The sequence below is a fragment of the Pelophylax lessonae genome (genome assembly GCF_965119305.1).
Source record: "Pelophylax lessonae genome assembly, chromosome: 10".
NCBI lineage: Eukaryota > Metazoa > Chordata > Amphibia > Anura > Ranidae > Pelophylax > Pelophylax lessonae.
The window spans coordinates 202,807,610-202,823,435 of NC_138777.1; the positions used below are offsets into that span (position 1 = coordinate 202,807,610).

The 15,826-nt window shown below is 42.4% G+C and overlaps 1 protein-coding gene across 1 annotated transcript in view; it reads right to left on the reverse strand.

The window, feature by feature from the left end:
- CNGB1 (cyclic nucleotide gated channel subunit beta 1) overlaps positions 1-15,826 on the reverse strand; it is a 107,120-nt gene that overhangs the window by 80,076 nt on the left and 11,218 nt on the right. The window contains exons 7-9 of the mRNA XM_082271041.1: positions 3,827-3,869; positions 2,642-2,759; positions 969-1,005 (exon numbers count right to left, since the gene is read on the reverse strand). Coding sequence (XP_082127167.1) covers positions 969-1,005; positions 2,642-2,759; positions 3,827-3,869 — 198 coding nt within the window. The remainder of the gene's footprint in view (positions 1-968; positions 1,006-2,641; positions 2,760-3,826; positions 3,870-15,826) is intronic.

Consider the following 15,826-nt stretch of genomic DNA (forward strand, 5'->3'; position numbering starts at 1 on the left):
GCACTAATGCAGCACAAAGGGGTTAATTAACTGCCACTGGTCGGTCACTAATGCATCAGTGACCAGCAGTGGTAATACATTAACCCCCTCATGCTGCATAATACAAATACCATTGGTAATTAAATTAACCACTTGCCAACCCATCACAGTACATATACTGTGACAGGGTGGCAGCGACAGGTGTACGTTGCTGCCTGTTTTTTGGTGTATGCCCCTCTTCTATCTATTTTACATTTTTTGGGGGGAAAAAATCATTTTCGGTTTCGGTTTTCGGCCAATGGCATCCTGCATTTTCGGTTTCGGCCCAAAATATTCATTTACCTTTTACCCCTCCAATCTGCCGCAACATCACCTTCTACCCATCCAATTTGTCCAGCCATCATCTTCTAACCCTCTATTCTGCCCCACCATCTCCTTCTACCTGTTGAATCTGTCCAGCCATCATCTTTTACTCCTCCAATCTGACCCACCCGCATCTTCTACCATAAAGAATAAGTAAAATAGAAATAAGTTCAGTCTCGGCTCTGCTTAGGGTTTGTCTTTGACCTTGTTTCTGCTACAGAGGCCTTTTATCCATCCTTTTGTTTTGAATGTACATCGTTCTTTCCTGTCTTTACCAATTACCCCCAGCAGACCGACACCTAATTCTAGATAGCCCCATTAGTGTCTACAGGAAAATATCCTGAAATGTTTTTATATCACAAAGTTTTTTACTCAGATCTGCTTCATGTAAGATCACAGTGATACTATTATCAGAAAGCAGGCGTCAACTGTTGTAAGTGCCCAAGGTACAGGTGACACCAATGAAGGAACTCCATTGTATATGCCACCTTGTGCTCCACCCTTCCCAGATACAAAACAAAACGATTTATAGTGATATACCTGCTACTGCTCACCTGTCTCACCCCCACTAACCCCAGTTTTATGACAAGCCTCCCAAGCCCCTATAAACAACAGTGGGCACTTACCTTCTGATTTCTCTACCTTTTCTTCAACTGGCAGTTTCTGGAAAAGTGCAGATGAGAGTTAGCGGCAGTGACATCTGACATGCACATTTCTTATACCAGAGCTGTAGGAAGCCAGATCAGCCAAACGATGTTCTGCCATCTAACCATGTAGAGGTACACCTGGAGATCTCTAACCAACTGAGCTAACAATGACCCTAACATTGACCCTGACCCCTAACAATGGCCCTAACTCCAACTATGACCCTGACCTCTAACCATAACCTTAATTCCTAACATGACCCAAACCTCTAACAATTACCCAAACCCCTAACAATGATCATGCTCTCCAATAATGACCCCAGTCCTTAACAATGACCCTAACCCCTAATGATGACCCAAACCTCCAACAATGGCCGTAGCTGCTATGCCAAACAGTGACACCAACACTAGCCTTTAACCCCTAACAATGACCCTAACCTCTTGGCCCAACCATAATCTCTAACACAAACAGAGGCTTTAACCTCTAACCACAAGCAATGACCCTCAAACCTAGCAATGACACGGACATTGACCCTAAACCTCTAAAATTGCCCTAGCAATTACCCTAATCTCTATTCCCCCTCTAATCCTAAAAATTACCCTAAACTCACAACGAACTTTTCCTAAAGCTGTCCACAGTCGGTTCGAATCTTGGCCAGTTCAGCAGGGACTGCCCGAGATTCAAACCATATATGGTCAGGCTGATTGTACCCAAGTTGATCAGTCGATCAATTCGGATACAACCAATACCAAAGAAAGGAGAGACAAGGTTCTCCTTGAAAGAGTCAACTAAGGACACTAATAGTGTCCTTAGTTGACTCTTTCAAGGAAAACCTTGTCTCTCCTTTCGTTGGTATTTATCATGTCCTTTTAGTCAACGGACGCTGATTAATTCATATGTGATTAAGAGGGCCCCCTTACACTGGACCTATCAGGCTTTGGGCCCCCTTTATTATAAGGCACATTAGAAGGAGCACCCTTGCTTTTTTGACTCGGATACAACCAGTCTGTAGGATTTCTCATGCGATTGTTGCCAGCGGCTATAGCTGCTAGCAAAAATGACTGTGTTTTCTCCCGGTACGGACGGCATCCCCCGCACAGAGAGCACAATAACTCCACGGGAGGGATTTCCCCATCAACACTGACTGTGGATAGGAAAGAAAATCGCACCATCAATGGCCAGCTTAACAAAGACCTTTACCCTAGCCTCCAACCCTACCAGTGACTATAACACTAACTTTACCCTTATGGATGACCTTAAACTCTAACCTTAACAATGACTTCAAGCCTGTAAGCTAAGACTAAACTCTAACTCTTGACTCTCATGTTTAACCTTAAATATGATCATGACCTCTAACCTTAATAGTAACCCTAACCTCCAATCGCCAGCAACGTCCCTAACTTCTATCCCTTAACAATGACCCTAACCTCTATCTCTTAGCAATGTCTCTAACCACTGTCCCCTAACAATGACCCCAACTTCGATCCCCTAACCATGACCCTAACCACTAGCCTTTCTAACACTAACCACACAGAAAGCACACAATACTAGGATAACATGCTTGTCCAACTTAAAAATCTCAATATTGAGCAGTTTTGGCATCAAGATATAAATTTAATCGAAATACAGCATGTGTTGTGAGTAAGCCACCTACCTGCTCTTCTAGAGCACTTTGTTGTGAGCTGCTGATGCTGGTCCTATGTACCAAGGTGGGCTGAGGGACAACCTTCTCCAGGCCATGAGAGAGCCAGGACAGGACACCTACAGAGGAGCTGCTGGAGAGGAGAAGGTGTCTGAGGAAATCACTTCACATAAAGCACATCTTGTATACCTATCAGCAAGCTTCCTCCAGCCTGGGAGGCATTAAACCTGCTCCAGTCTGGGAACGCAGAAGCAAATCCTTCCAGCCTAGCCTGGGATCCCAGGGACATTAGAGCCCTCCAGCCTGGCATGGAATCCCAGGGACATTGGACCCCTCTAGCATGGTTTAGGATCCCAGGGACATTGGACCCTACCAGCCTGGCATGGGATCCCAGGGACATTGGACCCTACCAGCCTGGCATGGGATCCCAGGGACATTGGACCCTACCAACCTGGTATGGGATCTCAAGGACATTGGACTGATTTATACCAATATGGAAGCCCAGGGGCCACTATGAGTAGATTTTCCATTTTCAGTCACGTTGTACAGCAGCAATGATGTATCACTTCACATAGAGAACATCTTGTATACCTATCAGCAAGCTTTCTCCAGCCTGGGAGGCATTAAACCTGCTCCAGTCTGGAAATGCAGAAGCAAATCCTTCCAGCCTAGCCTGGGATCCCAGGGACATTAGACCCCTCCGGTCTGGCATGGGATCCCAGGGACATTGGACCCCTCCAGCCTGGTATGGAATTCCAGGGACAGTGGACCCTACCAGCCTGGCATGGGATCCCAGGGACATTAGACCCCTCCGGTCTGGCATGGGATCCCAGGGACATTGGACCCCTCTAGCCTGGTTTAGGATCCCAGGGACATTGGACCCTACCAGCATGGCATGGGATCCCAGGGACATTAGAGCCCTCCAGCCTGGCATGTAATCCCAGGGACATTGGACCCCTCTAGCCTGGTTTAGGATCCCAGGGACATTGGACCCTACCAGCCAGGTATGGGATCTCAAGGACATTGGACTGATTCAGACCAATATGGAAGCCCAGGGGCCACTATGAGTAGATTTTCCATTTTCAGTCACGTTGTACAGCAGCAATGATGTATAAAGTGCCGAGAGTTATTCTGATTGATTGCTCTGGTTACCTAAATAACTAGGAAGATACTAACTAAGAAAGAAATGCCAGTTACCTTTCTGTCTGACCAGTGGGACCATTCTCTGTCTTCTTTTCTGCTACAGGGAAGAAAAGATTAGTAAATGAACACAAAGATACAGACAGTACTCTGCATACACTCTGCCAGTCCTAATCCCTGTTCTAGGACACCAAGCCCACATGTACTTGACAAAGGTCTTAGATGTAATCCTGGACCAGACTCCCTTAAGGGTATAGGCTTACCAGATTCAGGTAAGAGAAAAGCAGATGCTCAATGAATCTTGTCACCTTGATAGAAGATCCAGGCCCACGTGAGCGGTAGACTCAATGGTCATTGGATCATGAAAAAAATGTAAAATACGCAATAGCGTAAAACCCAACAAATAGGTAAATATCACCAATGTGACTTGAGAATAACGTGTGTAAAAATTAGACCACCACCAAAGATTCTTATTATCAGTGGGCAAGTGTATATTAAAGAAAATGGTGTGTGTTAAATACCCCTTACCAAATATAAATAAGGGTAGGTGTATATAAACCAATAAATAATTCCAGCTGAAGTTGCCTCTTACCAGACGACTATAATGGATGTGCCAAAGTGAAAAAAACAATGATGAAAGATAGGTGTAGAACCATCACCAGCTAGATGAGCCTCTTACCATGTGAACGAAATCAAAATGTGTAAAATCAGATTCCAATAAGACACCAAGATTCAGTACCGAAAAGGAACCAGTAGGGGTCACCTCTTACCAGATCTTTAGATCAACCACGCTTGTATGATATTAATTGGTTGGGGGTCCGGCAACAGACTCGAGCAACTGATCCTCAGATGTTCCCAATGTTCACCATTCAAAAAGAGAGAGAGAGGCTCCCATAGCGTAAAACAGTAAAATTTATTCCAAAAATAAAAGCAAGAACACTCACAGAAACCAGGATGGAATGAGCAATTGTATACAGCCGCCGGCCGAACGGCTTCGCTCGCCCGCACTCTCTGGTCGCGATCGGATGACGTCAGTACGCCGTGCCCTGACGACGTTTCGTCACAGATGACGTTTTCAAAGGTGCGGACGGCGTACTGACGCCATCTATTTATGCGGGGAGGTAAACAGAGACCGGAAGCGAACGAGCACCGCTCCGCCATCTTGGATGGGGGAAACCAAGAACGGGACGGAAACTCATTCAATATCCAGAGATTGATACCTAAAAAACTATGTATGAAAACAGCATTGAAAGTTTCACATAACCCGCAAATTAATTATACTAAACACATGCTAGTTAACATAATCAAATGTCGAATGGTATACATAAATAACCACATAAATGGATCGAGTATGCCGCCATCTAGAGGTTATGAATAAGTATTGCCAAGCTAAACATCATAGTCACAATATAGCCACAATATCACAATATAGTCACAATAGGACAAGCACTCTTTTTAACCCTCACAATATTATAAAATTATGGAGGGAAAAATTATTGACATTGGTGAGATTTCATCTTATGTCCATTTTTAAGTACAGTAAAACTCAAACATCTGTTGGTTGAAAAACTTAATCTATATGACTATCAATTGGATAAACCAGAACTGTGTAGGGCAATTAAGATACCTCAGATATTAACACTTGCATGCTAATTACATAAATTTGATACTGTTCTCTGACTGTAACAATAAAAAATATTAAAAATATTATAAATAAGAAGGGGAAAAACTAATTAGTTAAAAAAAGGAAAAAGAGAACCCTAATGGAATTGGATTGACTAAGCATTATTTATAAACGCGTTTACCTCAATATCGACATTGAGTCCAAACGGTACATAAGTTTTGACCCGGTGAATCCAGGTCATCTCTAGCTTTGAGATTCCTCTAACTAGAGGTTCACCTCTCCAGTGGGGTACAAATTTATCTATCCCAAGAAATAAGGTATTTCTGGGATTTTTATTGTGGACAAGGGCATAATGTTTGGACACTGAATGCTTAGGAAAACCTTTGAGTATATTTGATATATGTTCATTCAGTCTTACTTGTAGCGGTCTTTTGGTACGTCCTATGTATTGAAGCCCGCATGGGCACTGGAGTAGATAAACAATGCCAGTGCTCATGCAGGAGATAAATGGCTTAATAGCATGAACTCTGCCTGTACTGGTAGATTTGAATTCTTTAACTGTTCTACATTTGTTGGAACTGAAAGAACAGACTCGGCATCTGTTGCATTTGTAGAATCCAGTTAGCTGACTTAAAAAGGTGGGTTTGGGAGCAGGTGGTTCTAAAATATTAGGTGCCACTTTGTCCCTCAAAGTGGGAGCCCCTTTGAATACCACACGTGGTTTGTCAGGCAGGGTACTGCCCAAAATTGGGTCATTGCCAAGAATATGCCAATGACGACCAACTATATTTTTAACACTCATATGTTGGGTTGAGAAAGGGGTAACAAAAGGTAAATCAAATGAGGGGTCTTTGTTATCTACTCTGGACACATTGTTCAATAGTTGCGTTCTATTCAATCTGCTAACCTCCAAAAGGGTTGCATCAAGAAACGTTTTACTATATCCCTTGTCCAGGAACCTTTTAGTGAGAACAAGAGCCTGAGATTGAAACTCCTGAAATTCACTACAATTACGCCTAATACGTAGGTATTGGCCTTTGGGTATAGCCCTCAGCCATGGTGCGTAATGACAGCTATCGACAGGAATATATGAATTCCTGTCGGTTGTTTTAAAATATGTACATGTCGAGAATTGACCATCCTTGATGCTGATGGTGAGGTCAAGGAAATTGACAGAAGACTGGCTACATTCATAATTTAACTGAATACCCCGATCATTAGAGTTTAAGTGTTCCAAAAAAGCTATTAAGTCACTGTGGTGGCCATCCCAGAGGAGGAGCACATCATCTATATACCTAGCCCAAAGCAGTATCTGCGGCCTGCGATGGGAATAGATGACGTGCTCCTCCCACTGGGCCATAAATAAGTTGGCAAGTGACGGGGCATATTTAGCGCCCATGGCCACCCCAGTGACCTGTTGGTAAAATTGCCCATTGTACCAAAAGTAATTATGGTGAGTGGCGAACTCCAGTAGTTCCATAATAAAGGATATCTGAATTGTTGGTAAGTCAGAATCCCTATTAAGGTACATGTTGACTGCATTTAACCCCACATTATGTGGAATAATTGTATAAAGAGAGGAGACATCGGCAGTGACCATCCAAAGATGGTCACTGGGAGTCAAACCCATTAGGAGGCTAATGACGTGTCTCGTATCTTTAATATATGAAGGTGTGGTTTGCACCAATGGCTGCAAATAAGAGTCAATGTACTTCCCCACCCGGGACGTCACAGAGTCGATGCCACTGACAATGGGACGACCCGGGGGGGAAGTCAGACTCTTATGCAATTTAGGTAAGTAATAGATAACCGGAGTGCGAGGGCACTTAGGGATCAAGAATGCTTTTTCTTTTTTGTTTATTATATTTTGATTATATCCTCTCTCCACAATGCCCTCCAAAGTCTTTTTATAAGAAATCTTAGGGTCCTTGGAGAGTGGAACATAAGTTTGATTGTCACCCAAGATACGTTGCATCTCTCGGTTATAATCACTGCGATCAAGTACAACGATCCCACCCCCCTTGTCTGCTGGTCTAATGACCAAATCCTTATTTTCACACAAGGAATCTAATCCTGTTTGTAGGCCAGCAGACAAGGAGGTATTGTGCAGTTTGATCTTGTCAAGATCTCTTAGTACAACATCCCTAAAAACTTTTAATGCTGGAGCTAGGGATCCCGGAGGATTAAATAGTGAAGCATTTGAGAGCCCGGAGTGTTGAATTTCTGAGCTAGTCAAACGATTCTCTTTAATAGGGTTGCTTAATATATATCTTTTAATATTAAGCTTCCTCACAAACTTGTGGACATCCATGTAAGTGTGAAATTTGTCCAGGCGTTTCGGAGGAGCATATTTCAAACCCTTATCTAGTAAAAGTTTTTCAGATTCTGTTAAAACTACCTTACTGAGGTTAAAGACCCCTGCCCCAGCTAAGTTTTTACTTTTTTTAGATTGGATGCGCCTGCCTCCTCTACTTCCTCTTGAGGTTCGGCGGGGCGCTTGGTTCCTTGTGTGGCCCTGGGAAAACCCCAACCTGGATAGCTTTGGCCAGTGGAACTGTGGGGGGTTATGTTATCTGAAACAATCTCCCTAGGGGGCTGAGGTGCACCCTGATTGGGGAGGGGTTGGTTATCATTGGGACCCTCATTGTCTTTTAAAGGGTAAAATCTATTTTGCAATGGGACATTATACTGATAACTGTCCTGTCTAATATCGGATCTGTTTTGCCAGTTAGACTCTCTAATTGGACCCCTACCTCGACCTGCAGGTGGATCATACCAATGCACATCTGATCTGGAAGGGCTATGGTCATACCCGCCATAAGGAGGACGTTGATAACCATAATCCGAACCATGATCCCTATAATGATGAGGAGGTTCTGGGTAGTTATAAGGCCCCCTTCTCCACTGAGGAGTATTGGGGTAACCGGATGGATGGATATAATCTCCTTGATGGTAATTTGGAGTATTACCTTGATTTCGCCCACCATGTTGCCAGTTGGTATTATGACCTTGATTGTTAAACACATTGGTAGGCTTAGGTTGATTATGAGGTTGTTTACCCTTTTTGGGGTTCGGTCCCCTGTGGGGTGATTTGTAAGAAGGGCGTCTAGTATTCTGATGGGGACCCTTCTTTTGTGATTTTTTTGTGTTATTTGCTGTTTGTAAGGGGATAGGTATGGCTCTATTGGTTTGAGCCGTAGAAATCTCCATAACCTCTTCATCAGGATTTAATTCCGCCATCAGCCGTTTTTGCCATTCAAAAACGCTACTCGAGTGATAATCCTGGAGATCCCTATTGAACTTCTTGCGTTTTTTAATTTTCTGATCCCTTTCTTCTTTTTCAAGATTTTTCAAGAGATCAGCTGAGGAAGATTTGTACTCCTCACCTTCCTTATAGGGTGCTAATTTCTCTTTGACTAGTTTGATTTCGTCATCGAGTCTGGAAAGTTTGGCACTCTTTCTACCTGATAGAAAACGCAAGAAGTTCACCCCTGCCTCATTGAAGTATTTATACCAATCCTCCAACTCGACCTCTCCAAGTTGGGGACTTACTTCCCACCTGAGGCTCCTGGGAACCATAGTCTTCTTGATATATGTATCCAAGAAGGCTATGTCCCATTGAGTATGAATTTCTGTTACAAGTAAATTCTTAAGCCTCATGAAGAGCCCACTCACATCTGTTTCCTCAGTAGAGAGGACCTCAAAGACTCCATCTGTATTGAGTGACCTGGAGGCTCGGTATTCAAAAATATCCATTGTTATATGAATATAACTAAAAGCTGCAGTTAAAGGTCAAAAGAAAGAATAGTATATAGAGGGGGATTAACCGCGCTTAAAGAAAATAATATTGAACAGCAGCAACTTCAAGTGTGACCACACCCTGTAGAATATTTGTAAATTAAGTTGCGCTAAGTGTGATAAATGGAGATGTAAAGTCCATAAAGTCCCAATAGTAAATGATGATGACAAAATCCTAGATGTAATCCTGGACCAGACTCCCTTAAGGGTATAGGCTTACCAGATTCAGGTAAGAGAAAAGCAGATGCTCAATGAATCTTGTCACCTTGATAGAAGATCCAGGCCCACGTGAGCGGTAGACTCAATGGTCATTGGATCATGAAAAAAAATATTCTACAGGGTGTGGTCACACTTGAAGTTGCTGCTGTTCAATATTATTTTCTTTAAGCGCGGTTAATCCCCCTCTATATACTATTCTTTCTTTTGACCTTTAACTGCAGCTTTTAGTTATATTCATATAACAATGGATATTTTTGAATACCGAGCCTCCAGGTCACTCAATACAGATGGAGTCTTTGAGGTCCTCTCTACTGAGGAAACAGATGTGAGTGGGCTCTTCATGAGGCTTAAGAATTTACTTGTAACAGAAATTCATACTCAATGGGACATAGCCTTCTTGGATACATATATCAAGAAGACTATGGTTCCCAGGAGCCTCAGGTGGGAAGTAAGTCCCCAACTTGGAGAGGTCGAGTTGGAGGATTGGTATAAATACTTCAATGAGGCAGGGGTGAACTTCTTGCGTTTTCTATCAGGTAGAAAGAGTGCCAAACTTTCCAGACTCGATGACGAAATCAAACTAGTCAAAGAGAAATTAGCACCCTATAAGGAAGGTGAGGAGTACAAATCTTCCTCAGCTGATCTCTTGAAAAATCTTGAAAAAGAAGAAAGGGATCAGAAAATTAAAAAACGCAAGAAGTTCAATAGGGATCTCCAGGATTATCACTCGAGTAGCGTTTTTGAATGGCAAAAACGGCTGATGGCGGAATTAAATCCTGATGAAGAGGTTATGGAGATTTCTACGGCTCAAACCAATAGAGCCATACCTATCCCCTTACAAACAGCAAATAACACAAAAAAATCACAAAAGAAGGGTCCCCATCAGAATACTAGACGCCCTTCTTACAAATCACCCCACAGGGGACCGAACCCCAAAAAGGGTAAACAACCTCATAATCAACCTAAGCCTACCAATGTGTTTAACAATCAAGGTCATAATACCAACTGGCAACATGGTGGGCGAAATCAAGGTAATACTCCAAATTACCATCAAGGAGATTATATCCATCCATCCGGTTACCCCAATACTCCTCAGTGGAGAAGGGGGCCTTATAACTACCCAGAACCTCCTCATCATTATAGGGATCATGGTTCGGATTATGGTTATCAACGTCCTCCTTATGGCGGGTATGACCATAGCCCTTCCAGATCAGATGTGCATTGGTATGATCCACCTGCAGGTCGAGGTAGGGGTCCAATTAGAGAGTCTAACTGGCAAAACAGATCCGATATTAGACAGGACAGTTATCAGTATAATGTCCCATTGCAAAATAGATTTTACCCTTTAAAAGACAATGAGGGTCCCAATGATAACCAACCCCTCCCCAATCAGGGTGCACCTCAGCCCCCTAGGGAGATTGTTTCAGATAACATAACCCCCCACAGTTCCACTGGCCAAAGCTATCCAGGTTGGGGTTTTCCCAGGGCCACACAAGGAACCAAGCGCCCCGCCGAACCTCAAGAGGAAGTAGAGGAGGCAGGCGCATCCAATCTAAAAAAAGTAAAAACTTAGCTGGGGCAGGGGTCTTTAACCTCAGTAAGGTAGTTTTAACAGAATCTGAAAAACTTTTACTAGATAAGGGTTTGAAATATGCTCCTCCGAAACGCCTGGACAAATTTCACACTTACATGGATGTCCACAAGTTTGTGAGGAAGCTTAATATTAAAAGATATATATTAAGCAACCCTATTAAAGAGAATCGTTTGACTAGCTCAGAAATTCAACACTCCGGGCTCTCAAATGCTTCACTATTTAATCCTCCGGGATCCCTAGCTCCAGCATTAAAAGTTTTTAGGGATGTTGTACTAAGAGATCTTGACAAGATCAAACTGCACAATACCTCCTTGTCTGCTGGCCTACAAACAGGATTAGATTCCTTGTGTGAAAATAAGGATTTGGTCATTAGACCAGCAGACAAGGGGGGTGGGATCGTTGTACTTGATCGCAGTGATTATAACCGAGAGATGCAACGTATCTTGGGTGACAATCAAACTTATGTTCCACTCTCCAAGGACCCTAAGATTTCTTATAAAAAGACTTTGGAGGGCATTGTGGAGAGAGGATATAATCAAAATATAATAAACAAAAAAGAAAAAGCATTCTTGATCCCTAAGTGCCCTCGCACTCCGGTTATCTATTACTTACCTAAATTGCATAAGAGTCTGACTTCCCCCCCGGGTCGTCCCATTGTCAGTGGCATCGACTCTGTGACGTCCCGGGTGGGGAAGTACATTGACTCTTATTTGCAGCCATTGGTGCAAACCACACCTTCATATATTAAAGATACGAGACACGTCATTAGCCTCCTAATGGGTTTGACTCCCAGTGACCATCTTTGGATGGTCACTGCCGATGTCTCCTCTCTTTATACAATTATTCCACATAATGTGGGGTTAAATGCAGTCAACATGTACCTTAATAGGGATTCTGACTTACCAACAATTCAGATATCCTTTATTATGGAACTACTGGAGTTCGCCACTCACCATAATTACTTTTGGTACAATGGGCAATTTTACCAACAGGTCACTGGGGTGGCCATGGGCGCTAAATATGCCCCGTCACTTGCCAACTTATTTATGGCCCAGTGGGAGGAGCACGTCATCTATTCCCATCGCAGGCCGCAGATACTGCTTTGGGCTAGGTATATAGATGATGTGCTCCTCCTCTGGGATGGCCACCACAGTGACTTAATAGCTTTTTTGGAACACTTAAACTCTAATGATCGGGGTATTCAGTTAAATTATGAATGTAGCCAGTCTTCTGTCAATTTCCTTGACCTCACCATCAGCATCAAGGATGGTCAATTCTCGACATGTACATATTTTAAAACAACCGACAGGAATTCATATATTCCTGTCGATAGCTGTCATTACGCACCATGGCTGAGGGCTATACCCAAAGGCCAATACCTACGTATTAGGCGTAATTGTAGTGAATTTCAGGAGTTTCAATCTCAGGCTCTTGTTCTCACTAAAAGGTTCCTGGACAAGGGATATAGTAAAACGTTTCTTGATGCAACCCTTTTGGAGGTTAGCAGATTGAATAGAACGCAACTATTGAACAATGTGTCCAGAGTAGATAACAAAGACCCCTCATTTGATTTACCTTTTGTTACCCCTTTCTCAACCCAACATATGAGTGTTAAAAATATAGTTGGTCGTCATTGGCATATTCTTGGCAATGACCCAATTTTGGGCAGTACCCTGCCTGACAAACCACGTGTGGTATTCAAAGGGGCTCCCACTTTGAGGGACAAAGTGGCACCTAATATTTTAGAACCACCTGCTCCCAAACCCACCTTTTTAAGTCAGCTAACTGGATTCTACAAATGCAACAGATGCCGAGTCTGTTCTTTCAGTTCCAACAAATGTAGAACAGTTAAAGAATTCAAATCTACCAGTACAGGCAGAGTTCATGCCATTAAGCCATTTATCTCCTGCATGAGCACTGGCATTGTTTATCTACTCCAGTGCCCATGCGGGCTTCAATACATAGGACGTACCAAAAGACCGCTACAAGTAAGACTGAATGAACATATATCAAATATACTCAAAGGTTTTCCTAAGCATTCAGTGTCCAAACATTATGCCCTTGTCCACAATAAAAATCCCAGAAATACCTTATTTCTTGGGATAGATAAATTTGTACCCCACTGGAGAGGTGAACCTCTAGTTAGAGGAATCTCAAAGCTAGAGATGACCTGGATTCACCGGGTCAAAACTTATGTACCGTTTGGACTCAATGTCGATATTGAGGTAAACGCGTTTATAAATAATGCTTAGTCAATCCAATTCCATTAGGGTTCTCTTTTTCCTTTTTTTAACTAATTAGTTTTTCCCCTTCTTATTTATAATATTTTTAATATTTTTTATTGTTACAGTCAGAGAACAGTATCAAATTTATGTAATTAGCATGCAAGTGTTAATATCTGAGGTATCTTAATTGCCCTACACAGTTCTGGTTTATCCAATTGATAGTCATATAGATTAAGTTTTTCAACCAACAGATGTTTGAGTTTTACTGTACTTAAAAATGGACATAAGATGAAATCTCACCAATGTCAATAATTTTTCCCTCCATAATTTTATAATATTGTGAGGGTTAAAAAGAGTGCTTGTCCTATTGTGACTATATTGTGATATTGTGGCTATATTGTGACTATGATGTTTAGCTTGGCAATACTTATTCATAACCTCTAGATGGCGGCATACTCGATCCATTTATGTGGTTATTTATGTATACCATTCGACATTTGATTATGTTAACTAGCATGTGTTTAGTATAATTAATTTGCGGGTTATGTGAAACTTTCAATGCTGTTTTCATACATAGTTTTTTAGGTATCAATCTCTGGATATTGAATGAGTTTCCGTCCCGTTCTTGGTTTCCCCCATCCAAGATGGCGGAGCGGTGCTCGTTCGCTTCCGGTCTCTGTTTACCTCCCCGCATAAATAGATGGCGTCAGTACGCCGTCCGCACCTTTGAAAACGTCATCTGTGACGAAACGTCGTCAGGGCACGGCGTACTGACGTCATCCGATCGCGACCAGAGAGTGCGGGCGAGCGAAGCCGTTCGGCCGGCGGCTGTATACAATTGCTCATTCCATCCTGGTTTCTGTGAGTGTTCTTGCTTTTATTTTTGGAATAAATTTTACTGTTTTACGCTATGGGAGCCTCTCTCTCTCTTTTTGAATGGTGAACATTGGGAACATCTGAGGATCAGTTGCTCGAGTCTGTTGCCGGACCCCCAACCAATTAATATCATACAAGCGTGGTTGATCTAAAGATCTGGTAAGAGGTGACCCCTACTGGTTCCTTTTCGGTACTGAATCTTGGTGTCTTATTGGAATCTGATTTTACACATTTTGATTTCGTTCACATGGTAAGAGGCTCATCTAGCTGGTGATGGTTCTACACCTATCTTTCATCATTGTTTTTTTCACTTTGGCACATCCATTATAGTCGTCTGGTAAGAGGCAACTTCAGCTGGAATTATTTATTGGTTTATATACACCTACCCTTATTTATATTTGGTAAGGGGTATTTAACACACACCATTTTCTTTAATATACACTTGCCCACTGATAATAAGAATCTTTGGTGGTGGTCTAATTTTTACACACGTTATTCTCAAGTCACATTGGTGATATTTACCTATTTGTTGGGTTTTACGCTATTGCGTATTTTACATTTTTTTCATGATCCAATGACCATTGAGTCTACCGCTCACGTGGGCCTGGATCTTCTATCAAGGTGACAAGATTCATTGAGCATCTGCTTTTCTCTTACCTGAATCTGGTAAGCCTATACCCTTAAGGGAGTCTGGTCCAGGATTACATCTAGGATTTTGTCATCATCATTTACTATTGGGACTTTATGGACTTTACATCTCCATTTATCACACTTAGCGCAACTTAATTTACAAATATTCTACAGGGTGTGGTCACACTTGAAGTTGCTGCTGTTCAATATTATTTTCTTTAAGCGCGGTTAATCCCCCTCTATATACTTGACAAAGGTGACCTGGGCCTCACCTTTATTTTATGTCATCAGTGGAAACTAAAATCAATGCAAGAGATGGACAGAATTGAATGGTTGTACATATTATACGGGACATGTTAATAAAATTGGGTGAATAAATCTACAAGTTTGGAATGAGGCCTCTCTATCCCCACACATCAGGTCCTATTCTAGCCTCTGGAAGGATATCATGCTGCTGTGTCTTCACCACAGACTACACACAATTCTTTCTCCTTCATTTACCTGAACATTACATCGTAACACATAAAGTACAAACAAAAAGCTGGGGGGGTTCAAACCCTGAACATGCATTTCTAAAGCTGGTGCAGCTATGAACCAAGTAACACATAAAGTGCTTTCTTTCAAATCAGAGACATGGGTAGGGGGAGAAGGGTATTACTCGCTAAAACTGGAGAACACAGAATCTAGTGCAGCTGTGCATAGTAGGGCTGAGTTCACACTGGCATTAAAAGCAGGCGTTTGAGGGGCATTAAAAACGCCCCTCGAACTCCTATGCAAATGATACACTGGTTGCTGTTCACATTATACAAACATGAAGCATTAGCTTCGCTTCACTTCAAAATTGAAGCCTCATGTCAAGTCAGGAGGCGTTTGAAGCCCTTCAACGCCTCCCATTCAAGTCTATGGTAATGCTCAGCAAACGCTCTGGCAGGTGGTTGCAGGGCGGTTGCAGTGCGGTTGCGGGGTGTTAAAATTAGATTATTTCTGGCACTTTCCATTGTGGAGCAGTTTTACCGTGCCTCAATGCTCACCAAACGCTTCAAAACCATGCATAGGGCATTTAGGGAGCATTTAACGATTGTAAAACGCCC